This window comes from Astatotilapia calliptera, chromosome 3 (genome assembly GCF_900246225.1).
Source record: "Astatotilapia calliptera chromosome 3, fAstCal1.2, whole genome shotgun sequence".
Classification (NCBI taxonomy): Eukaryota; Metazoa; Chordata; class Actinopteri; order Cichliformes; family Cichlidae; genus Astatotilapia; species Astatotilapia calliptera.
In genome coordinates, this window is record NC_039304.1 from 20,102,344 (window position 1) to 20,129,650 (window position 27,307).

General features: G+C 38.5%; 1 protein-coding gene across 1 annotated transcript in view; it reads left to right on the plus strand.

The window, feature by feature from the left end:
• The window catches only part of LOC113018842 (uncharacterized), an 83,715-nt gene that overhangs the window by 26,809 nt on the left and 29,599 nt on the right, over window positions 1-27,307 (plus strand). The window contains exons 8-9 of the mRNA XM_026162244.1: window positions 10,032-10,079; window positions 10,846-10,861. Coding sequence (XP_026018029.1) covers window positions 10,032-10,079; window positions 10,846-10,861 — 64 coding nt within the window. The remainder of the gene's footprint in view (window positions 1-10,031; window positions 10,080-10,845; window positions 10,862-27,307) is intronic.

Consider the following 27,307-nt stretch of genomic DNA (forward strand, 5'->3'; position numbering starts at 1 on the left):
CCATGCCAATCCTAAAAATAATAATGCTGTGCAGACATGGATGCATATTCTGCATAGATGTACTGTTTTTTAATTTTTTTAAATTTTGTACAAGACCCATGACATGTGTACAAACCATTCATTAATTGTTTTTATTTTTAATGATTGAAATTTAAATTCTTCTCTATAAAATGGTGCAGAAGACATTTTTACTGCTTAAAGGTTTGTAATTATGTTATTAAATAGTGGCAAATATAACCTAAATAATTCTTTGGATATACATTTTTAAACAAAGTAAAACAAATTAAAATGTGTCTCTGTGCTGAGACCTGGTGGAACTAAAAAAAGGTTTTAATTCTTTCAGCTGACTGAAAGCTCTCACCACCTGCAACAGTCACAGGCAGCTTCCTGCAGGAACCTGGTCACAGCAGAGGTCTTGCATCTATTTGAACCCTTTTATATGCCAACACCTCACTGCTGATATTTATGGCAGCTCTGAACTATAATTATTTATGGTGGATCTGTCTTCTCCTGTGCTTGTTTATCATCCCCTCAAGCTAAACAAGGATTTTATTTCCACCCTTTTCTTTGGAATCAGCATTCTAACTCTTTTTATGTTTGCTGCCCATCAAACTCCTATAAAACACCCTTCCAACAGATGACATTAAAAAACAGTTTTACAGTCTATTTAAAAGTTTTGCTAGACTGCTGTGATGACATAAAATCATGGTTGCCAATACATTTTTGGAATGTAAACAATCAAAAAACAGATTGTAATTTTTAAATCTCCTGACCCTCGTTTTGTAAGTGTAACCTTGTTCCTCTGAAAAAGTTCAGACCTCCCTTTGTAAAAACTCTGGGGGTGATCTTTGATGACAGTTCCTCATTTGAGAAATAAATAAATTCAGTTGTAAAAGCCAGACTCTGCCTCCTGAGGGCCTTTGCAAAAATGATGGACGTTTTGTCATCTGCTCACTTTGAGAAAGTAATTCATGCATTTATTTCATCCAGGCTAGTGTAATATGCTTTATTTTGGTAGCAGTCAGGCTATAATGATTGTTTAGTCTCTGATCTTTTAACTAAACAAACTCCAAACAGAACTCTAAGGTCAGCTGATAAGTTGCTTCTGATCATGAAAATAGGAAGGGAGAGGCAGATTTTCTTCTTTGTTGAAAAAACAAAACAAAACTAACACTATGAAACATAATCATTTAAAAGTACCGTGTGAAGCAAACATTATTTTGTGGTGATAGGTTAATAATTTTCTGGCTCCCAGTATGTTTTAGAACTCACTTCAACATTTTATTGATTGCTTTGAAAGAGCGTCATCAGTGTTCTGGCTCTCCACGCTGATTTTAACCTCAAAGTAAAATTAAAGCAGAAAAATCTGTGAGTTTTAGAATATAAATAAAATATAACTTTACAAAGTAAATTCAAATACATTTAATATTAAAATGTTGTGTTAAAGTGTGAAAGCTATAAATTGTTTTATTGTGACTTTGTTTTGATGTTCAGTCTCCAAACTGTCTGTGAATCAGCTGTTTTGTAATGACTCTCCTCTTATGTTATAAACAGCAGAGTTTTCATGTTTCTCTTCTAACTGGATCATTCTTATGTGAACAGTTCCCAGTAAGCCCACTGTGACCCTGCAGCCATCCTGGACTCAGATATACAGCGGTGAGACAGTCACTGTCAGATGTGAGATTCAGGAAGTTGAAGGAGCTCAGTGGATGTATGAATGGAGACCTAACAAGTTAAACACACCTCCAACATCCAATGAATACAGAATCATCACAGTTACTGAGTCTGACAGTGGATTGTACAGCTGCCGGGGCAGAAGGGGGTATTTGTTAACAGAGTGGAGTGAAACCATCACACTGACTGTATCATGTAAGTTGGAGATGTTTCATCCAGATTATCTGTTTTATTAAAATAAGTGAAAAATGGGTTTTTCTTACAGCTTTGTAGCTTTTTCATTCCTGCTTATGAATAAAAGACATCACTGTCAAAAGACTGGAAATAAAAATGCATCTGTTCACAACTTGCTTTGTTGTTGAATCTCTTCCCCTCACTCAGGTTTCTGTTGCTCGCTGTGGTTACACTGATTGGCTGTCACTGGTACATTTGACAAAGGAACAATACACCAAAAACAGAAGTACAAAATAACAAAAATGTATTTAATCCTGCTCAAACTCATTTAGGAAGAATTTTCAAATGTGCAAAATACAATCAGATCATATAAACCTGGGTTATTTTTGGATTACTGATCAATAAACTCATCTTTCAAATTAATTATTTGAACTGTCCATGTATGTAATGAATTGTAAAAACACAAAGGCAAATATAAAAAACTAACCCTGTGCTGATCAAAACAGAAATACAGAATATTATGTGTGACACAGTTTGTTTCATCTTAACTAGGGTTTCATGATATTTGATCATTTACATGTTTCCATCTTTAAATTGTTCTGATTCAGTCATTTTTACTTTTATGTTCTTGTTCTAAACTGAACTGCAGCCAAACCAAAGGCTGAACTGAGAGCTGATAGGACAGCTGTTCCAGTAGGGGGCAGTGTGACCCTGACCTGCTCTGTGAGCCCACCATCATCATCATCACCATCATCATCATCATCATCTGGATGGAAATACTACTGGTACAGAGATGGCAAATCTTATCAACCTGTGACAAATGGACAAATCAGTGTCTCAGAGGAAGGACGCTACAGCTGCAGAGGAGGAAGAGGAGAACCAGTTTACTACACAGAGGACAGTGAGTCAGTTTGGATTGACAAAATTGGTGAGTTCAAACTTTAAATTTCCCACAAAGCACTACATCTGATGGTAACTGAACCTTTTGTCATTCATGTGTTTTTATTGTACTTTCTTGAACATTAACAGTGTCAATCAGACCTGTTGTGACTCTGTATCCAAACTGGTCTGAGATATACAGAGGAGAGACGATCACTGTCAGATGTGAGATCCATGGAGGAGACACTGAGTGGGATTATGAGTGGGAAACAAACAGCATCAGAAAACTTCCAAATCAAAATGAATACAGGATTATTTCTGCTTCAGCATCCAACAGTGGAAACTATCGCTGTAAGGGCAGAGTGAAAAGTTCACAGCATGAAACAACAGAGTGGAGTGATTCAGTCACACTGACAGTTTTTCACAGTAAGTTGAAGATGTTTCATCCAGATTATCTGTTTTATTAAAATAAGTGAAAACACTTGTTTCTCTTAAAGCTTTGCAGCTGTTTCTTTCGTGCTTTTGAATGAAATGTTTGTTTTTATTCTCCGGTCATCTTCTTGTTGCACTGGAGACATTTACAGATAGCTAAAACTAGAATCTCAGTTCACACGAGCACTTTACAACTAGCAGCCCTAAAATAACAGACCAAAGAGCAGAACTTTGTTTATGGGGAACAGAAAACTGAAATATAGAAAAACCTTCCAGTGCACATTAATTTATAATCAAAGTCATAGAATAATATAAATAAAAGTAAAAGTCACTCACTAGACCTGCAGAGTGGCTGGTTAGGAATAGTCAGTAACACAGTGAGTTACCAGTACAACACCAACACAATGAATGGAATTACAACACTGAAAGCACAAAATCAGCTGTTCACAGATTTACAGAGAGAACCTTCCACAGTCACAGTCTGGTGTGGAATCAGTTCTTGGATTAAATCCTCTGTGTGTCGCAGTAACAGAGATTATGGTGGAGTCGTATCACAGTTCAGAAGTGTGAGTCAGTTTCCTGATCTCTGGAATATGAGTTGATCCAGCAGGAACAGAAGACTTTAGTGGAAGTTCACATCTCCTAGGCGTGGATCACCATCGAGGTTCGACAGTCTCAGGTTTCAGCGCCAAGATCTGCACTCGGCTAATAAACCTGATCTGTTTTGCAACACAAACACTGGAGTCTTATTCCAGCATTCCTAACAGCTCAGCTGGAAATCACATCCAAACTGCTCCCTCCCTGTAATGTCAGCGGTGATGTTCACTGTGCTTATTATTGTGGCCTAAAGACATCTGTGCAACAGGAAATGTCAGCTTCCACAGCAAAAGAATATAAAACACACATACTAGGTCTCATCTTAGCTATCAGAGGCTTCCACATCAGATTTAGTAAAGAACAAGCACATAGCATGCTAACTGACACCAAAGCAAACCAACTGTGACTCACCAAATCCTCATTTAAACTCCATCAAACAGATTTTATCCACAAGGACTGAAGTTGGACACCATCACTGTGAAAGACTGGAAATAAAAATGCATCTGTTCACAACTTGCTTTGTTGCTGAATCTCTTCCCCTCACTCAGGTTTCTGTTGCTCGCTGTGGTTACACTGATTGGCTGTCACTGGTACATGTGATAAAGGAACAATACACCAAAAACAGAAGTACAAAATAACACCAATGAAATGATAACTGCTCACATTCATTTAGAAGCGATTCTCAGATGTTCAAAATACAATCAGATCCAGTCGCCGTTTTTTTTGTTTGTTTGTTTGTTTTTTGTACTTATTTATTTTCTTTATTTATAGTTGATAGTACAGCTTAGATAGTGTTATACGCTCTATTGCCATTCTCCTGCCCCACTTTGCTCTATTGTCTCGCAGCAGTAGCAGCAGTCGTATTTTGGCCCACTGTCATTTAAGTTTGTAGGGATGTGTTTATGTATCGCTCTCTAGGTTCTTCCACAGCATTTCAGTCAGTTTGAGCTCTGAACTTTGTTTCAACAATTGTGAAACCTTCACTCTTTTGTTTTTCAGCCTTTCTGTTGCTGCTGTACTTGTGTAATTTTAGCAAAGGCAAATATAAAAAACTAACCCTGTGCTGATCAAAACAGAAATACAGAATATTATGTGTGACACAGTTTGTTTCATCTTAACTAGGGTTTCATGATATTTGATCATTTACATATTTCCATCTTTAAATTGTTCTGATTCAGTCATTTTTACTTTTATGTTCTTGTTCTAAACTGAACTGCAGCCAAACCAAAGGCTGAACTGAGAGCTGATAGGACAGCTGTTCCAGCAGGGGGCAGTGTGACCCTGACCTGCTCTGTGAACCCATCATCATCATCATCATCATCATCATCATCATCATCTGGATGGAAATACTACTGGTACAGAGATTGGAAATCTTATCAACCTGTGACAAATGGACAAATCAGTGTCTCAGAGGGAGGACGCTACAGCTGCAGAGGAGGAAGAGGAGAACCAGTTTACTACACAGAGGACAGTGAGTCAGTTTGGATTGACACAACTGGTGAGTGTAAATGTAACTTCCTACAAAGCACTACATCTGATGGTAACTGAACCTTTTGTCTTTCATGTGTTTTTATTGTACTTTCTTGAACATTAACAGTCTCAATCAGGCCTGTTGTGACTCTGCATCCAAACTGGTCTGAGATATACAGAGGAGAGACGATCACTGTCAGATGTGAGATCCATGGAGGAGACACTGAGTGGGATTATGAGTGGGAAGCAAACAGCATCATAAAACCTCCAAATCTAAATGAATACAGGATTATTTCTGCTTCATCATTGATCAGTGGAAACTATCGCTGTAAGGGCAGAATGAAAAGTTCACAGCATGAAACAACAGAGTGGAGTGATTCAGTCACACTGACAGTTTCTGACAGTAAGTCATATTTGCTTTAAGCTGTTTGAACACTTTGTAAAATGTGTTTCTGTTCATATAGACTGAGATTATTATTCTTTGTATAAACTGAGCTCACTGTTCAGAGACTGTACTACATGTTCACTGAGAGAAAATCTTTGTTGAACAGATGAACCCCGTCCTGTCCTCACTGTGTCTCCATCATGGCTGAGTCCTGGAGCCTCAGTAACTCTGAACTGTGAGGTTGAACATCCGTCTGCAGGATGGAGCTTCTACTGGTATAAAGCTGTTCCTGATCTATCAGAGAAATCCTCCAGTTATGAGCTGCTACCTGATGGCAGTGGGACTGCACAGGACTCCTACATCATTCATGGACAGACACACACAGCAGGATATGTGTGCAGAGCTGGAAGAGGAGACCCAGAGTATCACACTGATCACAGTCAACCAAAGTTTGTCTGGTCTGCAGGTCAGTTTGTTTCTCTCTGTCCTTTCAATGAGTTCATGTTAGGTCATCATTTTTATTCACCAGGATTTAGACCATTAAAATCTCATCTCCATGACAACCATTTATCTCCGTTTTTATTAAAACTTCCCAAAAGAAGAACTGAACTGAATATTTTCCTTTCTCTCTGTGATCAAACCAAACTGAATTTCCTTGTTTCCTTTTCTTATTTTTCAGTTTTATTTAATGTGATAACATGAAAAACAAAAGACATCTATGAGATTTTAAATGTTTTGATATTTAAACTCATGTTTCTGTTTGTACTGATTATTTTTACTTACTGCACAGACAGGATTTACACAGTTAAGACTCTTTGTTTGGTGCTCAGGTAGGTGTTCAGATAAAAAAGTCAAATATAGTTAATAAAGAAACAAAGATGTCAGCAGGCAGGTTAACAGCTCTGACAAATACAAGAGAAGCACTGACTACAGATGGACGCTAGAAGAAGACGTCACAAATAACAGCTGCTGTTATTGTTCATTTAAAATATACTTGAAAGGTTTTTAGTTTTGGTCCTGCTGCTGCAAAATATCTCACTGTAGAAGGAATCTGTGAAACAGACAATATCACAGAATTATGACAGAAACATTACAGCAAATGACTGAAGTGTGTTCAGAGTGATCTGTATCAGGTGGATGATGCTGAGAGTGATGACTCAAAGCTCATGATGTCACATGACGTGTACCAAGCTCTACATGAGCTGCCAGCAGATAAAGCATGTGGGTTAGATCATCTTAAACATGTCAGTATTCGGCTCCTTTGTTTTCCATTGATTTGACTGTCTGTGTGATTCAGGGCTTGTTGTCAGACTCAGTGTTGTCTCACCAAACAAACACTTTATCATATTGAACTATTAAATTTGATTTTCAAAACAAAAGCTTCAAACAAACAAATATTTTCACTGTGATATTTTGAATCCTAACATCTGTGAGCTTTGTCTCTTCACTGCATGTTGTTTTCAGATGTTCATTCAGCAGCGTCTCTCACAGTGAGTCCTGACAGAGTGCAACACTTCACCTCTGACTCTGTCTCACTGACCTGTGAGGGAAACTTCACTGAGTGGAGAGTGAGGAAGTTCTCTGAGGACGGCCGACTCTCTGACTGTTGGAGAATGACTGGATCCACATGTAACTTCAACACATCAAAGTCAGATACTGGAGTGTACTGGTGTGAGTCTGGATCAGGAGAGTTCAGCAGTGCAGTCAACATCACTGTACAGAGTATGTTATTATACATTTACTTCTTGGATCTGAATGATTTAGACGTCACATGAACATTTGTCTCAGCTTTGCTGTATGTGAAGTAATTCTATGTGGCAAAACAAACAAAAATGAGAATTTCAGACAATTTCAGGCAACAAAGCATCAAAATATTCTTGGATGTTGGTCTAATTTCTCTTCATCCGTTCATAATCCAGTTTGTCATAATTTGCCAACAGTATTTTTTATTTTCTCTGTCAGAATAAAACTCAACAAAGCTCAACATCTCTGTCGTCACATTAGATGAACCTTTAATGTCTCAATTCAGAGAAATTTGTGAAACACGTCATGCAAAATAACACAAACAGACAAACATTTACAATTTCACCTTCAACCATTCAATAATGTCACCGTCAGTAATTTGACTCCTGCAGGGAACATCCCAACTATATTTCCAGTCCTCATAATCACTCAGAAAACCAGGTCTGCATGTAGATCAAGAGACACGACTCACAGCTTTTTCTAAAGGTTTGCACCAGCTGGTCTGACTGAAACAATATGTTTGTTTTTTTGTTTTCACAGATTATTATTATTATTATGATGATGTTCCTATCCTGGTGAATCCTGTTCATCCTGTGACTGAGGGAGCTTCTGTTAATCTGAGCTGCAGTTTGAGAACACAAAAAATACTTTCCAATGTGTTTTTCTATCACAATGACAAACTTATTCAAAATGATACCCGAGGGGAGCTGAAGATCTCTGCAGTGTCAAAGTCTGATGAAGGTTTCTACAAGTGTCAGTACTCAGGAAGAGAGTCAGCACAGAGCTGGATGTCAGTTAAAGGTGAGCAGGATCAAAACATTTGATGGATTTTAATGGATTTCATGCTTGAGAAATAACATGATATTATCTCTTTTAATGTTTAAATCCATCTGGGTCTATTTAGTCAGAACTTTATAAAACTATTATGTAATATCTCTATATTGTCAGGTTTAATATTGTTGTGATTCAGGACTCAGGTGAAAACAGCAGAGGAAGTAATGAGTGAAAGTTTCTTTATCAAACAGGATAATTCATTTAACACAACAGATTGTGAGCTTTGACTCAGTCAACAAGAACAAAACATAAATGAACTTAAAATTAATGAGCGAGTCCTACAAAAACATCTTAACTGAGGTGAGAGAGACAGGCCAGAGGAGCGGACATAACAGCGTGAGGGCGGCAGATCTGTGGGAGAGGAGAGAGCAGTTAGGGCAGGAAATCTGAGAGGGAATGTGACAAGACAGAGAGTGTTCATAAAGTGGCTGCAACTATGCCTTATTTGAGTCCAGACTAGCTGGGGGTAAAGGATAAAGCAGAGGTCTGTGGAAACTGCTGAACGATGGGCAGGCAGGCAAGTGAGGAAGAGGCTCCGAGGGGGGCAGCAGTGGTGGTGAATACAGGGGTAATGATCCAAGGTGGCAGGCGTCTGACTGGAGGTGAATGATGGCATGAAAATGAATCTTGAAGCAGGAAGAAACTGAAACAAGGGGAAAATCTGTTAGCATACAAACCTTATTTTCCTACAAAGGATCCCAGCAGACCTGCCTGGTTACCTCACTGACGAGCTGCAGTCATGTTAACTATCCATTAACATTTGGCTACAGCCACCGAGGTCTTCAAGGTCAACTTTATGACTAAAAAAAAATCCTTATAACATAAAAAACTATGATTCTTACAAAGGTGTTGTGTCTTGTCAACATATAGAAAGTAATGTATAAAGATTTAAAATATCATGTTGCGTTTGACCTCTGACCTCACTTTTACATTTCACATCTGCTCTTGTTGTCATGTTGAAAAAATCTGCCTTTGGACTTATTTTTACTGAACTACAAACTTCTCACAGTACAAATAAAACAAAATAAATACACTGAAAATACAATATTGTTCCTTTAAAAGTAAATGCTGTCAACAGAGTGAGCTGCCTTAGCAGAGATTTGTGCTCTCAGTGTTTGTTTTATACTTTATTAATAATTAATTATTGTTTGTTATTACAGTAACTGGACGTAGTTCATCTCCTGTGTGGTTGATGGTTGGACTGGTTTGTGGAGTCTCTCTCATTATTATTCTCCTGCTCTTGTTGTATCGCTGCAGACAGTCCAAGTGTAAGAGCCTCTTCTTTTCATGCTGTATTAGAGAGTTTATTTACTACATACACTTTAATTATTCACACATATACATGTATTCTGATCTCATGACACAAAATATCAGTGGAACAATTTATACATGACAAACATGTGTAATAACATTTGTCTCTTTCACAGATTCCTGCTTCACCAGGTTGGTAAAATACTTTTTATTATTATTTTAAACAAACATCAGTTACTTTTGAGTTTATTGTGTTTATTTCATGTTTTAGGTCGATCCAGTCTGAGAGTCACAGTCCGGGCTCCTCCACAAATCATGGAGTCAACCAGGATGAAACTCACGTGTACGGCTCTCTTCAACATGGTCAGCATTGAAAAACAGTCTTTATTATCATTATTAATATTGACTTTTATTAAACCTCCATTAACATGAACATTTAATAGGTTCAGTTTGCGTTCACAAGTTTTTTAAATAACATTTAAAGATCTTACAGTCCTGGTTTTGACTCACACAGTGTTTCTGTGTTTGCTCTGATCTTTAGTGTAACTGTAATAAAATGATTAATGTGAGCCTGGCTTGTTTTTTTCTTTAGGTACTGCTGACGTCTATGAATCAGTCACACAAGTGACAAACAGAAATGGTACAGTATATGTGCTGGAAAGCACAGAGCAGTTAGAGATGAAACTTGTTTTTGATTTAATGAAACTAATTTCATGTTTTAACAAACCTGTAAATAAAATATGAACATTTCACTATTAGATAGTTTTACAGAGATTATTTACTACATTCACTTTAAATATTCAAACATTCATTCTGATCTGATGACACAAAATATCAGTGAAACAATTAAACATAATAATTGTAAATGAGAGAATCTGAACAGTCTGATGAAGAAGACCAGCTCTGTTCTGGGACGTCCTCATGACCCAGTGGAGGTAGTCAGTGACAGGATGGTGGCTCAGCTGTAACCCCTGTTTCTGATAACACCTCCCACCCCACGCAGGTCACTCTGACAGCACTGAGCAGCTCCTGCAGTGACAGGCTGCTGCACCCACAGTGTGAAGGAGAGATTTAGGAGATCTTTCCTTCCAGCTGCTGTCAGACTCTACAACATACATCATCATGTGAAAGCACACATGCACACACTGGTGTCTGTAAATATCTCAATGTGCAATACTCTATACCTGCTGCTACTAACATCCATCGACTGCACGATGAAATGCTGCCATTTGCAGCTGGTACAACAGAATTGAAATTCTCTACTTTTTGTGGTGTGCATTATTATTCATACTTTGTGATATATTATATTATTTAGTTTAGTCAGTTACTGTTCTTACTGTCTTTGAGCCACTGTGACCGCTTGGTTTCCTCTGAGATTAATAAAGTATTCTTATCTTATCTTACAGATTCCTGCTTCACCAGGTTGGTAAAATACTTTTTATTATTATTTTAAACAAACATCAGTTACTTTTGAGTTTATTGTTGTCACGTCTGCCGTGGCAGATGAGTGGAGGCTGAGAATTAGGACCTAAGATGCAGGCAGCTGAGATGCAAATGAGTTTTATTCATAAAGAGGTGAAACAAACAGAAACAGCAAAGGCAAAATGGTGATGCAGGGAGACACTGGGGACGACACAGAATGATGCAGGGAAAGAACACAGACGAACCAGCAACAAACACACGAGGACACACACTATAAATACACACAGAGGGAAACGTGGAATAGCAAACAGGAGGCAGACACAGCTGAACCAAATTGAACTGATGAGACAGGGGAAAACATAATCTGAACACACTAACAGAAGACATGGATCTTCACAATAAAACAGGAAATGCACAGAGACACGGTACAGACTCTAAACAGAGGAAACACAGAAACCAAACTCTAGGAACTAAAAAGTCTAAACCCCAGTACACAATCAGAACAAACACAATATCATAATAATGAAAAACACAAACCGTTGGGTCAAAAGACCGAGGACCATGACAATTGTGTTTATTTCCTGTTTTAGGTCGATCCAGTCTGAGAGTCACAGTCCGGGCTCCTCCACAAATCATGGAGTCAACCAGAATGAAACTCATGTGTACGGCTCTCTTCAGCATGGTCAGTATTTAAACCATCTTTATTATCATTATTAATATTGACTTTTAGTCGGGAAAGGCTAATTGAACAATCTAAATTGCCCATAGGTGTGAATGTGGGAGTGAATGTGAGCGCGAATGGTTGTCTGTCCCTGTGTGTGAGCCCTGCGACAGACTGGCGACCTGTCCAGGATGTAGCCTGCCTCTCGACCTATGACAGCTGGGATAGACTCCAGCGCCCCTGAAAAGGATAAGCAGAAGCGAATGGATGGATACTGACTTTTATTAAATCTCCATTAACGCAAACATTTATCAGGTTCAGTTTGTGTTCAGCAGTTTTTTAAAGAACATTTAAAGATCTTACAGTCCTGGTTTTGACTCACACAGTGTTTCTGTGTTTGCTCTGATCTTTAGTGTAACTGTAATAAAATGATTAATGTGAGCCTGGCTTGTTTTTTTCTTTAGGTACTGCTGACGTCTATGAATCAGTCACACAAGTGAAAAACAGAAATGGTACAGTATATGTGCTGAAAAGCACAGAACAATTAGAGATTAAACTTATTTTTAATTTAATGAGTCTAATTTCATGTGATATGTTTTTACAATCCTGTAAATAAAAATATGAACATTTCAGGATCAGATGAATACGATGACATCACCTCCTCTCTTATTGAGTTTAAAGATCTTAGAACTGAGAGTGAGTACACTAAAGTTAATTTTATAAAAAGAAAACCTGGTTTGGAAAGATTTTTAATTAGTATGAAATTCATTTTGGGTGGACTTATTAATATAAGTTAGGTCCGGCGGCATTTTTCTCATGTTAGGAAACAGACATTTATTCAAATGTATTATTTTGTTCTTTTCACCTTTTTAAATCTGTGTATTTAGTGAGATGGGAAAACAGTTAAACACCAAACAAATGAAGAATAAAAACACATGTTCGTTGTTCTTTGCAAGCTACATGTTTACTGTACAAGCCAAAGTAATCTATTACTGGCATTATTAGCATGACAACACATTACAGTGATATCAAAGTGCCACTGCACTAAGAACCAATTATTAGTCTGAACCAAAGCTAAGTGGATAATAAAGCTGTATTTTACTCTGATCACTTCCTTCAACATTAAACTGGTCACTTGGATATTTCTGATCAAACTGAACAAAGCATGAGCTTACATTAGCTTAAGTATTCATACCTGTTGCACTTCTACACATTTTGACACCTTTTTTAAACTGAGATTTTCTCTGATAGACCAACACAACGTAGCACATAATTGTGAAGTGGTATGAAAATGATACATGGTTTTAAAAAGTGTGGCGTGCATTTGTTTTCAGCCACCTGTACTCTGATATCCCTCATTAAAATCCAGTGCATTCATTTACCTTCAGAAGTCACCTATTTAGCTGCTCTGTGGAGGCCTCAGTGGTTTGTTAGAGAACATTAGTGAACAAACAGCATCATGAAGACCAAGGAACTCACCAGACAGGTCAGGGATAAAGTTGTAGATAAGTTTAAAGCAGGGTTAGGTAATAAAAAAATATCCCAAGCTTTGAACATCTCAAGGAGTATTGTTCAATCCATCATCCAAAAATGGAAAAAGCATGCTACAACTGCAAACCAGGGTGATCTCTAAAACCTGCAGGACACCAGCCTGCCCCTGGTTTAGATCAAAGAATATTCTTGTGTTAGAATGGCTCAGTCAAAGTCCAGACCTAAATCCCACTGAGCATCTGTGGCAAGACTTGAAAAATTGCTGTTCACAGTCTGGCTGAGCTTGAGCCATTTTGCAACAAATAATTGTCAAACATTTCAGTCTGTAGATGTGCAAAGCTGGTAAAGACAAACCCCGAAAGACTTGCAGCTGTAAATGCAGCGAGCAGTGTCTCTACAAAGTATTGATGAAGGTGGGTTGAAAACAAATGCATGCCACACTTTTCAGAGTTTTATTTGCTTAAAATTTTGAAATCCATGTATCATTTTCATACCACTTCACAGTTCTGCACTATTTGTGTTGGTCTATCACAGAACATCCTAATAAGAACATTTAAGTTGGTGGTTGTAAGGTGACAAAATGTATAAACGTTCAAAGGGTATGATACTTTTTCAAGTCACTGTCAGCTCCCAGGAGAGGTCTTAATGTTTTTTTACTGATACAGAAGAAGATGGAGAAGTGTTTCAGCTTCACATGTTTTGCAAAAAAAATCTTTACAACACAGAACAAATTACAAATGATAAGTTATGTGTCTGAGGCCAGATGTTTACATGAAAGTAAAACCAGATGATTTCCTCGTCCACACAGATACAGAGTCTGTCTGCGCCTTCTGAACAAATCCTATAAGGTACAGTAACATTACACACCTGTAAAGACTCAAACACAAAACAGAACTTCACTTTGCATCAAGGGGAGACAATGCTTTTATAATAAACCTTATTGTTCTCCAACACAGGTGGGACAGACACAGGGGCAGCCAGTGACCCCTCACACACGTCCTTATGCTGATATCCAGGCAGGTTCTCAGTGTTTGTAGCTGCTGATTTATGCAGCAAACATTTCCACAGTCCTCTGCAGCAGATTATAGAAACACTTCTTCTCTCAGCTCACGACAGAAGATCTACAGCTGGGACACTGTTAAGTGGTTCTACGTGAAAAATAGTTAAATATTTACTCAAACATGTTCTTGTATGTAAAACAGGTTCAAATGCATGAAATTACATTTGTCCTTTATAGTGGACATTAAAAAACACCACATGTATAAATGATAATTTACATCTTAGAGCCCTGCTCTCAAACACTGACTCAGATGTAACTGTCTGTGAAACTGGATTTAAGAAATAAGAACTTAAAGTTCACAAAACATGTCAAACAGACTCTCCTTCATGAAGTCCTCGTTCATAAAGTGCTTCACAGACCTGAACATTACAGCTAACAGCTGGATTTTCCTGTGTCAGTGCAGCTAACCAAACAGCGCAGAACCTCTTACTGCTAAAGAGACAGACGGTGAAAGCAGACAGTATGTCCTCCGTTTTAACATAAAACTCATTGTTGCAGCACAACAGTGACCCCATTAAACTGATGTTTAGTTTAAGTGTCCTTATTTTCACTGAGTTATTGGTTCTGCTATTAGTTACTTAACATAAACGACCGTGGCTCAGGGGGTTGGGAATCGCATCTGTAACCGGAAGGTCGCCGGTTCGATCCCAGGGCTCTCTGTCCTGGTCGTTGTGTCCCTGGGCAAGACACTTTACCCTACTTGCCTACTGGTCTTGGCCAGAGGCGCCGATGGCGCGATATGGCAGCCTCGCTTCTGTCAGTCTGCCCCAGGGCAGCTGTGCTACAACTGTAGCTTGCCTCCACCAGTGTATGAATGTGAGAGTGAATGAATAGTGGCATTGTAAAGCGCTTTGGGTGCCTTGAAAAGCACTATATAAATCCAATCCATTATAAACTGATGTGAGTCTTTTGACTGAAACAAACCGACCTGGTGATGTGATGCTCTGTACTGACAGAAGATGGCGCTGAACATCTTTTTATAACTCTAAGCACTTATTTCTTAAATTAAGCTTCACAGTCAGAGTTACATCTGTGTCAGTTTTTGAGAGCTGGGCTCCATGATGTACATCAGCATTTATACATGTAGTGTTTCATGTCCCCTTTAATGCTGAACACCTGATGTGACATTTCCACACTTTAATTCTGCTCAGTACCTGATTGTTTTCCATGTTTTCCATCTGGTTTTTGTGATTTGGTTCATGTAAACATTTCTGATGGTTTTATTTTCATCAAAATATTTTAATTTGCACTTAAGTTTGAACTCTTAGAGATTACACTCACTTTGTTTTCACAGACTTGTGACCATGACACAAAACTACAGACAGAAGTGGATAAAATCTCAGTGTTACTGGTTTTAGAAATGCTTTACGATAATAAAAAAATACATCATTTAGAGTCAAAATATCTTAAATGGTAACAAATATAACTGTTATCTTTGGGTTAGTCACAGTCAAATCATCATCTGCATCAATTAATGTCAGTGAGGCGTCCTGAAAGTCGTCACGTCTCCTGTTCAGTGACCGTCTCTGAGAATCACTCTCCTCTCCAATCAAATCACTTTTCTTCTGTTTATCCTCTGAGTTGCTCTTTGATGGTTATGAATCATCGCTCTTCTTTAAACTGTGAAGTCGTTGCTGTTCTTGGGAGACATTTCTCTTTTGTTCTGGTATCAAATTGCTTCGTGTTTGCTGAGCTTCACCATCTTTCTGTTCACCTGTCAAACTGTTGCTCATGTTTCCAGAGCAGCTTTTCTTCTGCTCAGACTGCATGTGCGTGTGTGTGTTTCCAGCTATACCATACATAGACATGCGACCTTTCAATGACCTTAAACCGTGTGTATGAGGTATGCAGAAAAGCAGAAACAAGCACCTTGCTAAACTATAAAAACAGGAACTTGTAATAAGTCATGTCTCAAACAAACATTTAAAGGTGTGAAGTCTTGCACTTTAGAAGAAACAGAACATGGTGCTTTCCTAATGTATAACATAGCTCATCTCTGGACTAAGCTGCACTCTAAATAAAGAAAGCACATTTTGTCAGCACAGACACAGATAAAGGAAATAGTAGAAGGTTGAAAATAAATCCTCTGACTGTCTGGCTTCTTCTTCATAATTATAGCCATATTAGGACACATAAAGGCAATGATTCTATATCTATATATTTTAGCACAAATGACAATATAAAAAATATCAATGCCAACAGAATCGGCCTCTGTTTAGTTTTTCTGTTCATTTGTCCAGACTGACACTTCTTTTGCTCTAAGAAATAAGAACACAATGATCGGGACGGTGTAAGCTACAACCCTATAATCACTTTCTGTCACCGACCTCTCAGCTAAACCTGTGTAGAGTCATCCAATAATAACAACTGGGGTTGCCACAATTCGCTGACTAGTCACGATCAGGTCAGCTAGTGTTCAACACAAAAACAAGAAGAAGCCGTCTCCAGCAGGGCTGGACTGGGACAAAAAATCGGCCCGGGCATTTTGACTAGAGACCGGCCCACCAAAAATGTGACGTCATTCAGGGGTAAAACCGCAAAGGATTCTGGGAACTTGTGGCAAGAGGTACTAGCGCATGCAGGCTTTCCATTGAGCTCAGTTACACAGCGATAAAAAGAAACACAAAAAATGGCAAGAAGCTGTTGTATTATTAACTGCAATAGCCGGTGTTGTGCCAAAAAGTCTGCCAAAAACTGATTGCTGGTATTTAAATTGCTATGAGTAACTTGTTGGGCTATAATATGTGAAACATATGTCAAATGCATCCCTCATGGATGACATGAAGTCATCTCTCCATCTCTCTCTGCTGCTCTCCTGTCTCCTGTCACAGACTTCTCCACTTTAGATGATAAATCAGCCTGGTGCAACATGTAAGGATTGGCACAATTTGTTAAGATTTTGAGGAGTTTGAGAAACTAACCTAAAGCATAAAATAAAATTTACTATCAGTAACTTCATAGCACTCGCCCAGCAGTATATAAACTCCATCATGCTAGCTAGTACGCAGTACCAGTTATTCTAAGCGCCTGTAAAAAGTCAGCACAACGAAAACAAACTACAACTAAACTTGGTTTATATCTGACACAGACAGCAGGTCATAACTTCTTGCCTGAAGTTCAGTTCCTCTGCCACTATGACCGGCGGCCGCCTCGGTCTCTCCTCCTCTTGCCTCCCCTTTCCCTTATCCACCTGCTGGCCTCCACCACTTGCTGATGTTGCTAAATCTGTGGAAGCTATGCCATAGCTACCGCCAAACAATTCAGTTATTTTTTACACATTTGGCAGCGTCTGCCTGAAGGGCTCGTTTCTTTTTGGTCCTAATTTTTTCTGCACCTTCTTTCCTTTTTTTGTTCTCCATTTTCTTTAGTTCGTCTATAAGATTGCTAAACAAGGGGGAGGGTGCATCCGACCTCCTCGGCTGTAATTGGTCCAGCCCAGAGTCGATCATGACCAACTGGCCAATCCAACACCTTTCATTATTTATACCCTTCCAAAAAAAAAAAAAAAAAATCGATCGGCCCATAAAAACAAAAAATCGCCAGCGGCCCACCGGGCAAATGCCCGGTATGCCCGATGGCCAGTCCAGCTATGGTCTCCAGTATCGTAGCTGTGTCCAAATTCAGGGGCTGCATCCTTTGCAGGCTGGATTTGTAGGTCGATAACGTTACAGCAACGCAACGAAGACTGTCCAACCTCGAAGACTCCTCCAAATGTGTCCTTTTCCTTAGATTGAAAAGATGGGTCGGGTGTATTCTTTGTGGCCCGATCTAACCCAGAATTCATAGTGCGGCCCAGCCAATTCTAGTTTCCAACAATGGCGGCAGCTACTTTGTTTTAATATTACTCTTTCTTGGTCACAAAATAAATGCTTAAGATATTTTCAGTCGAGAATGTAGCTGTGTAAACTTCAAATATCTGCTCGATTTATCAGGACATTACATATTTGCAAAAGTGCAAAAGTGTTGTGATCTACCCTCATTCATGTTGTGTGTTCTGTCTGCCTGTGTAAGTTTATTTTGTATTTTACTTCAGCCAGTTTTCTGTTTTGTCGTCCAGCATTAAAGCTGTATTTAAGTTCACCTTTTGCTTCCATCTGTGTGCATTTTGGGTGCCACCGGAAGTAGCATATGCTAAGGTGCACATAGTCTTTTCGCATTACCTCAGTAAGACCATGTGAAAATGAAAACAAATCATCCTGGGTGAACTTAAACACATCTGTTCCCCTTTTGTTAAGACAGAAAAACGCAGCACACAAAAATACTGCAAAAGGACGGTCGCCTTATATACATGGTGTATAAACTCAACATGCACATTTCACTTAAAAATTAAGATGTGAACAAATCAACTTGTAAGAGATATTCTTCTCCTGTTGAAACCCCCCCCCCCCCCCCCAAAAAAAAATAAATAAATAAATAAATACGTCTTATCAGATATTGATGCTTCTTTCCTGTGTGATACAAAAAATAGGAGACTGATGTTTGTTTTTTAAGTTAATTCCCAATAAAACTGTTTTGTTGCTAACTACATTGCTGTCTGTATTATTGCTGAAGTCCTAAATGATCACCTTTAAAGTGTTTGTGCTGATAACATCATGTACAGTCAGACAGGCATGGAGAACAGCACTGACTGGGAGGCTTTGAACAGATCACATGGTTCAATTCAACATATGAGACTTTAAGAATGCACAAGCATCTACTTAAAATCTATTTAATTTATCATCTATGATATTATTATGTGCAATTCCAATGTACTTTGTTCATCTCCCTTAAATAAACAGGCACTCTTAAAGTATGAAATATTCATATACAAATACACATGTGTACTGTCTCAGTGGCTGATTGTGCCCCACAGGCCTCAGTGTGAGCTTAAAGACATTTATAATGTTTAAGTAGTTTAATGTGTCGGTGCTGACGATAAACACATTTTGAATGAAAGCCGGGGAACTTTGGTAGCACAGAAACAAGTGGCTATTCTTTGTGAGCATATGGATCAGTCATATTACCATTATTTCACCCAAAGGCACCAAGTTAATACTTTAAAAAGCTGCAGCAATACACACAAATATAAACAGTACTTGGTGACAACTTTGCTTTTAGCCTTTAACCCTCTGGGGTCCAGGGTATAACTGGCCGTTTTTGACTACTTTTGATTCGGTCTCTATATTTCACCTTTAAAAACTGTTTATCTTGCCAATCTGTTATTTACCCATTTTGATATAATGTATCAGCACAATTTATCTAAATTCAGACAAAGTGATATTTTTGACTGTAAAAACTAGAGATGGACCGATCCGATATTACGTATCGGTATCGGTCCGATACTGACCTAAATTACTGGATCGGATATCGTAGAAAAATAAAAAATGTAATCCGATCCATTAAATATCACGAAAGCACCTCACAAAACTTGCAACACGCCGTAACTCACCTCAGAACGTTAGCACGTCGGAGCAGTATGCATCACGTGATAGAGCGGCTGTGGCATGCGGGGTCTGGATAGCATTTGGAGCTTCGCTAGCAACCCGGCATTTCATCTCCGACAAAGTTATCCCGAGAGAAGTAAAGCAAGTGTGTAAGTCCATCTCTGAATGTTTGTAAAGCATTCCTGCGTTAAGCTTAACAAGCGACTGCCTCTCCTGCTGCTACTTCAATCATGAAACTGCTTAACGATCAGCTGATTGGCTTTTCTGTCGCGAGTCCGTGTCTCTAGTTTGTTTTTGGCCCACTTTGCACCAGAAAGAGGAAACCAGCGGCTGAACAACAGCAGCACGTTTAAGCTTGATCAGCTGTTGTTAGAATGTATTTAATATTACTTTCTACACCAGGATCTTTTTCTACGTAGCTGACGGCTGGTAACTGTGCAGGGGCGGATCTAGCAAAGTTTAGCCAGGAGGGCCGATAGGGCATTAACAGGGAAAAGGGGGCACAAAGGCATACTTTTCTTTCTTATTCTCATTTAAAATGTCTAGCTTTTAATGAATAATTATCTGACACCCAAAGTTTTAATTTGATGTAAAATGAATAGAAGTCAATTACTGTATATAGTAACTATTAAGTCTAATATATATACCCTAGTAAGCTATAGTACTTTTTCCTTTGGGAAGGTACCATCTGTGCAGTCTGCAATTTTGTTGAAGAAAGATGTTGAATCTATTTAATATTTCTTGAAAAATAATTGATTTCTGTGCATTTTTTTTCACACTGCATCAAATTAAGGTTGATTACGTCGATTAAGCATCATGAGGTGGCGCGTGAGGGGTGGTTCCCTATTTTTTATTTATTTATTTTTGTTGTTGCTGGGAGTTGGAACCCTATTAGTTAGGTTGCTTAATATTTATGCTAAGTACTCTTTAAAATACCAGAATAGGGAGGATGGTGTAGGTTTAAGTTTATTAGATTGATCAGTATTGCTGAACTATGAAATGTTTTTTTTTGCATACAGGTATAACAGAATAGCTTTAGTGTAGTTGTTGTTTTAAACTTGAGTATGAACTTATACAAAATGCAGCAAGATATTTAAAAAACAGTTTTGTTGATCAAAAAACACTATATCGGATTCATATCGGTATCGGCAGATATCCAAATTTATGATATCGGTATCGGTATCGGACATAAAAAAGTGGTATCGTGCCATGTCTAGTAAAAACCAAAAGCATGTTTAACGAATCATTTTCATAACTTGAAATGCAAATACAAATTGTACGTTTTTAAAAAATATGCACAAGTTTTGCAAACAACAAAGTTATATGGTACTATTTACCTAAAAATGCAGCCAAGGCTCAGACGTTTTTTATATAAACATTTAAAACTGTTTACAGAACAATCAGGTGTTCTGCATCAAATAAGAAGAGAACAAATTATTTATGCAACTCCAAAAAATAGTTTGTGTCACTATAACACAGATGAGAACAGCACAGGGATAAATCCTGCAGGTCTGACAGCAGGTGTGTCACTCAGCCTTTACACTGCAGTCTGCCTTTGGTGGCTTTTTTGGAGCAACTGTGACGTTCACTAGTAGAACTGACAGACAAAACAAAACAACGACTACACTACACACTAACTACACAAGACAACAAACTAACTTGAGACTCCAAACACAGTAAACATCAGAAAGCTCTCACCAGTGTTGACTAACGCGTTACAGTAACTACGTTATTATTGTGGTAACGAGCACGGTAACTAGTTATTATGCCAAAATCAGGAATGTGTTAATCGTTACTGGGATTTAGATAGGCTCGTTACTTCGTGTGGTGGCTATCATGGAGCCTCCACAGATTGAGTACCATTAGCAAGTGGTGGAGGCCAGCAGGTGAGGCAGGAGGAGCAGAGACCCGTGGCGGCCGCCGGTCTGAGTGTGAACTGAACTTCAGGTAAGAAGTTATGACCTGCAGTCTATCTGGGTCAGATATAAACCAAGTTTAGGTGGAGTTTATTTTTGTTATGCTGACCTTTTCCGTGCTGCGTACTAGCTAGCATGACGGAGTTTCTATACAGCTGGGTGGGTGCTATGATGTTACTGATGTTGGACTTTATTTTGTTCATAAGGTTAATTAGTAGAGATGCCAACCGTCCCCTAAAAAACTGAATCATCTCGTATTCAGAGAAAATATTACGCGTTTCATATTGAGCTGAAAAGGAACAGTTTGTCCCGGACTTCAGCTACAATGAAAAAGACACAAAGCTGGAGTTATTCTGTGTCTTGGTTACAGTAACTAAAGTAAGTACAACAATCCAGCAAAGCCTACAGCTCAGCCACCACCTTAAGCATCGGATGAGGATGATGAGCAGCAGTTGCTTTGGCCAAAGGCAGGAACCCAGAATGGGGCACCACCCAGGTGGAGAGGACAGCAGGAGAGAGAGAGAGCAACCACAACAGCACTGACAGGAAGTCAGAGAAGACTGGAGGACCATGACATCTGTTTGTGTATTAAATTTAAAGACATTAAGATCAAACCGCAAAAATGACAATGCAGAATAGCTACAGTGCCGATATGTGTGTGAAGGGTTGTTGGTGGTTACTGTCTGTTCTGCCACAGGTTTATTTTTAATCTACTGAACGGCCTCATTTTCGTCTCGGCCACATACAAAAGAGAAAATGCAGCCTGTGGTTTGAGACAACAGTTTTCTGTGTAGCAGTGTCTTATTTTAAGCCATCAGTATCCAGCAAACATAAGGTCCTAAAGCACACTGCACTTTATTGTCCTCTTCATACCCCGATGAGGAAAATACTTTATAATATTAACATGTCAGTAACATGTGAAACTTTAATGATTGAGACCATGAACATATGCAGAAAGTGTTTAGACTCTGACCTGTAGATCAGACTGTGACAGGAAGGATCAGTTCTCAAAAAGATGTGAATGATGGAAAATATTGTGTAAACATTGTTATTTGTATAACTGCAAGTTCACACAGAGCTGCAGTCTTATCTGCACCATCTCTGCACTGAAACAAACCTCAATGATCTTTTGTTGTTTCCTTCATCAGCCTGCAGAGTTAAAATGAGGAAGAACATTTGCTATAGAAACTGTGCTTTAACTGCTACATTAACTATTTACAGGTATTAAAGTAAAATAAAAAAAGATTACACATCTTTACTGTAACAATGTCAGAGCTGACAGGTGGGGAGGTCCAGACTAGGAAGAAGAAATTAAAAGAAGGAAAGAGATTTAAAAAAAAGAAAAAAAGAGGAAATGACACAGAAAACAAACAGAACCTGAAAGAGAGCAGAAGGAAGACGGAGGCCTGAGGACAGGGCCCAGAGCTGTGATCACATGCACATAATATACAAGGAGAAACAACCGTCCACATCAACCCACTGCTCTAAAACACTTCAAAAACTCTGGTGTGAATGTGGTGTCGTCTTATTCTTCTTATCAAACCTCAGTAAGTGTAAAGAGGAACTGGAAGCTTGGTCCAGTTATAAGTGAACAGTTCAATAGTGGTTTGTTGCAATGCTTTGTGCATTTTCTCAGCATGCTTTCAAGATTTAGCCTGTGGCGTCCACAAATGTGGACATCACATTTTGTCTTGTCTAGACCACAGTACTAAATTTTGTTCTACAAGGACCTGATATCCACTCACGAGGACATTATTCTGCCACTGTTCTATCAAATTTTCAAACGAATGTCCCCATATGTGGATATCAGGCCCTTGTAGAGCAAAATCAATAAAAAGTAATTCTTTGTTTTTACATTCATCAGGTCCCAATCAGCCCAAATAGCAAAGAGAAAAAAAAAATGCTATGAAAGAGTTCAGGTCTTCGGAGGTTAAAGTTACTATGGCAACATGAGTAAAAATAAAGGTAAAAGTCTTTCAGGAATAATTATGATAAGATCCCTCTACAGTCATGTTGTAGGTAATACACCACAGTATCTTCTGATCTATTAGTCTACACATCACTGAATCATTTGGACAGATTAACATTTGTGGAATCACACAGTGTTTAAGTCTCAGTTATTTATTTATGTTGACTGCAAAGTGTAAGTTGACACTTTTGTGATCTCAATAGAGATTTTGTGATGACCCACAGGTAAGTCTCTGTGTTCCTGTGATCAGTTATCTGCAGTGTTGGGTAAGTTACTTTAAATTAGTAACTTAGTTACATTACTACTTACTTCTATCAAAAGTAACTCAGTTACTTCAAGTTACTTGTTACTAGGGAAAGTAACTTTGGTTTTACGCAGAATTCTCTTGTTAATGTGTTGCTTCCATAACTTTGCCAGTCTTCTAGCTTCCTTACTTGCAACAAGTGCACTGTGCCACCTACCAATAGAAAAAATAATAATAATGTGCATATTTCCACAAGAGAAATCCCACGCCTGGACCGTCGTTGACCGCGGCCATGATTCTAGCCTACGTCACAGCATCATGTGCGCTTTTTACACCCAACACAAAAACTGCAGTCCCGGACAAACTGTGTGTCTTTTCACCTCAATACGAAACGCATAATATTTTCTCTGAATACGAGACGATTCTGTTTTTTACGGGACGGTTGGCAACTCTAATAATTAACCTTATGAACAAAATAAAGTTCAACATCTTCATAGCACCCACCCAGCTGTATAGAAACTCTGTCATGCTAGCTAGTACACAGTACGGAAAAAGTCAACATAACGAAAATAAACTCCACCTAAACTTGGTTTATATCTGACTCAGACTGCAGGTCATAACTTCTTACCTGAAGTTCAGTGCACCTGACACTTGGACCAGCGGCTGCCTCGGGTCTCTTTTCCTTCTGCGTCCCCTTTCCCTCATCCACCTGCTGCCTCCATCACTTGCTAATGTTACTGAATCTGTGGAAGCTCCGCGATAGCCACCACACGAAGTAACGAGTAACGAGCCTATCTAAATCCCAGTAACGACTAACGCGTTCCTGATTTTGGCATAATAACTAGTTACCGTGCTCGTTACCACAATAATAACGTAGTTACTGTAACGCGTTACTTAACAACACGTTAGTCCCAACACTGGTTATCTGTAACTCAGTTTTCTTCGTTTGTTACCATCGAGGCCTGAAACTATCAGCTTCATAATAAAGGTCACCTTTGTTTGGTACTTTGAGTCCTGCTTTGCAAGGGTGGCTGTAGCTCAGGCAGTAGAGCTGAACATCTGCTGATCGGAGATTTGTTGGTTCAATTCCTGGCTTCCCCTAGTCTGCTCATCACATATTCTTGGGCAAGATACTAACCCCCAATTGCTCTCTGAGGCATCCATCGGAGTATGAATGTGTGTGTGAATGTTTGTCACAAAGCACTAAGAAAAATGTGCTAGTATGAATGCACAAGTTGTGTGAAGCACTCAGAAGAGTAAAATAAGTGCTGCTTTTTGAACTGACTCTGAACACAATCACATGATCTGTGTTGGTAACATGTGGTGTTCAACACAAACATCATTATTACAGTGTTTCAATCATTGTTTCACATCAGTTTGTTTTATTTTATTGTGTTTACATGTAGTCAGAGGCTGAGGTCAGTGTGCATCTGCACATACATGTCAAAGCAAGACAAAGAACAGTCTGCATAATAAATGAGTTCCTGCTTTACTTTGAAATGACAACAGATAATAAATATAACTTTGAATTTATCTATGAATTTAATTGTTACTTTAGTTGGTGAAACATAAAGGTCTTTAGTCTCACTTCAGCCACACACTGAGTCATTTCCTGTGTTTGGGTCTCCACAAAACTTAAAACCAGAATTTAACCACAAGGTGAAAACTTTCACAGGTCTGAGGTCAAAGGAGCCTTTTCACTATATTACTGCATGATGATGTTTCAGCTAAGAGTCAAATAAAATAAAGACATTTTAATGCAGCCTAAAGTAAGAATTTAATTTAATTCCACTGTTAAACAATCAAAAGGATATATATATATATATATATATATATATATATATATATATATATATATATATATATATATATATATATATATATATATACTTTAAAGGCTTTAGTGAAAATACAGGCACCAAAGTAGAAAAGCTGTTTTGGTTATATTCACTCTCAGTGACTCCCAGTCTGCAGAAACCTGCCAGGAGACAAATATTAGTGGATATTGCACCCAAAAAATACCCCAAAAGGGCAAAACATACTTACATGAAGCAACACAACAGCTTTGTATATTATAGAAAAAGGAAACAACACAACACAAGAAACAAGCTTCTATGTTTGCAGTGGACAGGAAATATAAACATATCAACCAACTGCTACAGGAGCTGTTTAAGTTTCGTGTCAAAGGGCAGGAAGCACAGAGAGACCAATCAGAATAAGAGCCTGTAGAAAAACTCTTGTTGTATCTATATTAAACACAACTTCTCTTTATCTGCAAACTAAAACTGTTTGATTATCTGAGGATCAGAGTGCAGCAGGCTGGATGTGACGATGGGGCACTCTTTGCTCTGCATGATGGGCTTTTTCTGTAAGTACACGTCTGACATTGTTTGAATGGCAGCGATTAAAGAAAATGTTTCTGATCTGTGAGAATTACAGTGAGTCACTGCTTTAACCTGTTTACCTGAGAGCTGGAACAAAGCAGACTTGTGATTCTTTAAGTGTTTAAATGTTTGATACACTGCTGCTTTTTGCATCACTTATAGTTGCACACTGTGTTACAACAGTTTGAGTTATTATGTTTGAGCCTGTTTGACAAACAGAAGCACAGAAATTTGGTGATTACTGTTCATCTGGAAATGTATCTTTAGAAAGTCTTACTTTATATTGTTTTTGATCTTATCAGTTGTATAATGTCTGATGAGGTTTTATTCATTATTTTAGTGCTCAGTACTGTCATCTGTGGAAATGCTGAAGGTAAGAAATGATCTTTTTCTTCCTGTTCATATATGTAGCTGTTATCTCCTATAATGTGCTCAATAATATCCTCCCTGTGTTTACATGTTATCTTCTGCACAGACTCAATGCTTCTATTCAGCCTGTGCAGTTAAACATAAATGGCTTCAGTAAGCGCTCCATGTGGAGACTGTGGCGTTCTTCACAGCTTTTACTGATGTACCATTTGTACCACTTTCAGTCTGTAAAACTGTAACAACAAAGCAGAGCAGGTACATTTAATCTCAGTGTAGATGCACACATGTCACATGACCAATGCAAGATCACAACATTAACAATAAATGGACAAAGCCTGTCAAGTGACGTAAATACAAATACTACATGCTGACATGTTTTATGCTAACAGGCAAAACAAAGCACTAACAGTTAGCTTACAGTAGTAATGTAACAAACTTCACAGACCCACAAGAAGGTCAAGTTGGTCAAGTTTCAGCTCACCTGCTCTCTTTGTTGTCTGTTTTATTACTTGTGACCTTTGCTGCACTTCTGCTGTGACAGATCCACAGATGAGTGTAGAAGGTTTTCTGTAATCGAGAGTTCATTAACCCTGAGCTCAGGCTCACAGGCTCAGGCTTTCTGTCACACTCAGAACAAACCACCAGGTGGCGTATTACTCAGCCAGGCTCACCTGCTCTTCACCTTGTATTTGTGTCTCAGTTGCAGTAGGAAATAAAACTGCAGCTGGAACATCTGTGTGGCAGATGTGGTGGGTTTCTCCTTCTTCCACTAAAAGGACCACAATAATAGACTCATATTTGTCTAACTTACAGAACTTAAAGTCAAGGCCACTCTGACAGCAGACAGCACAACCACACCAGCAGGGGGCAGTGTGACACTGACCTGTGAGGTGAATTACTCTGTTCAGAAAAACCTCATCTGAAAATGA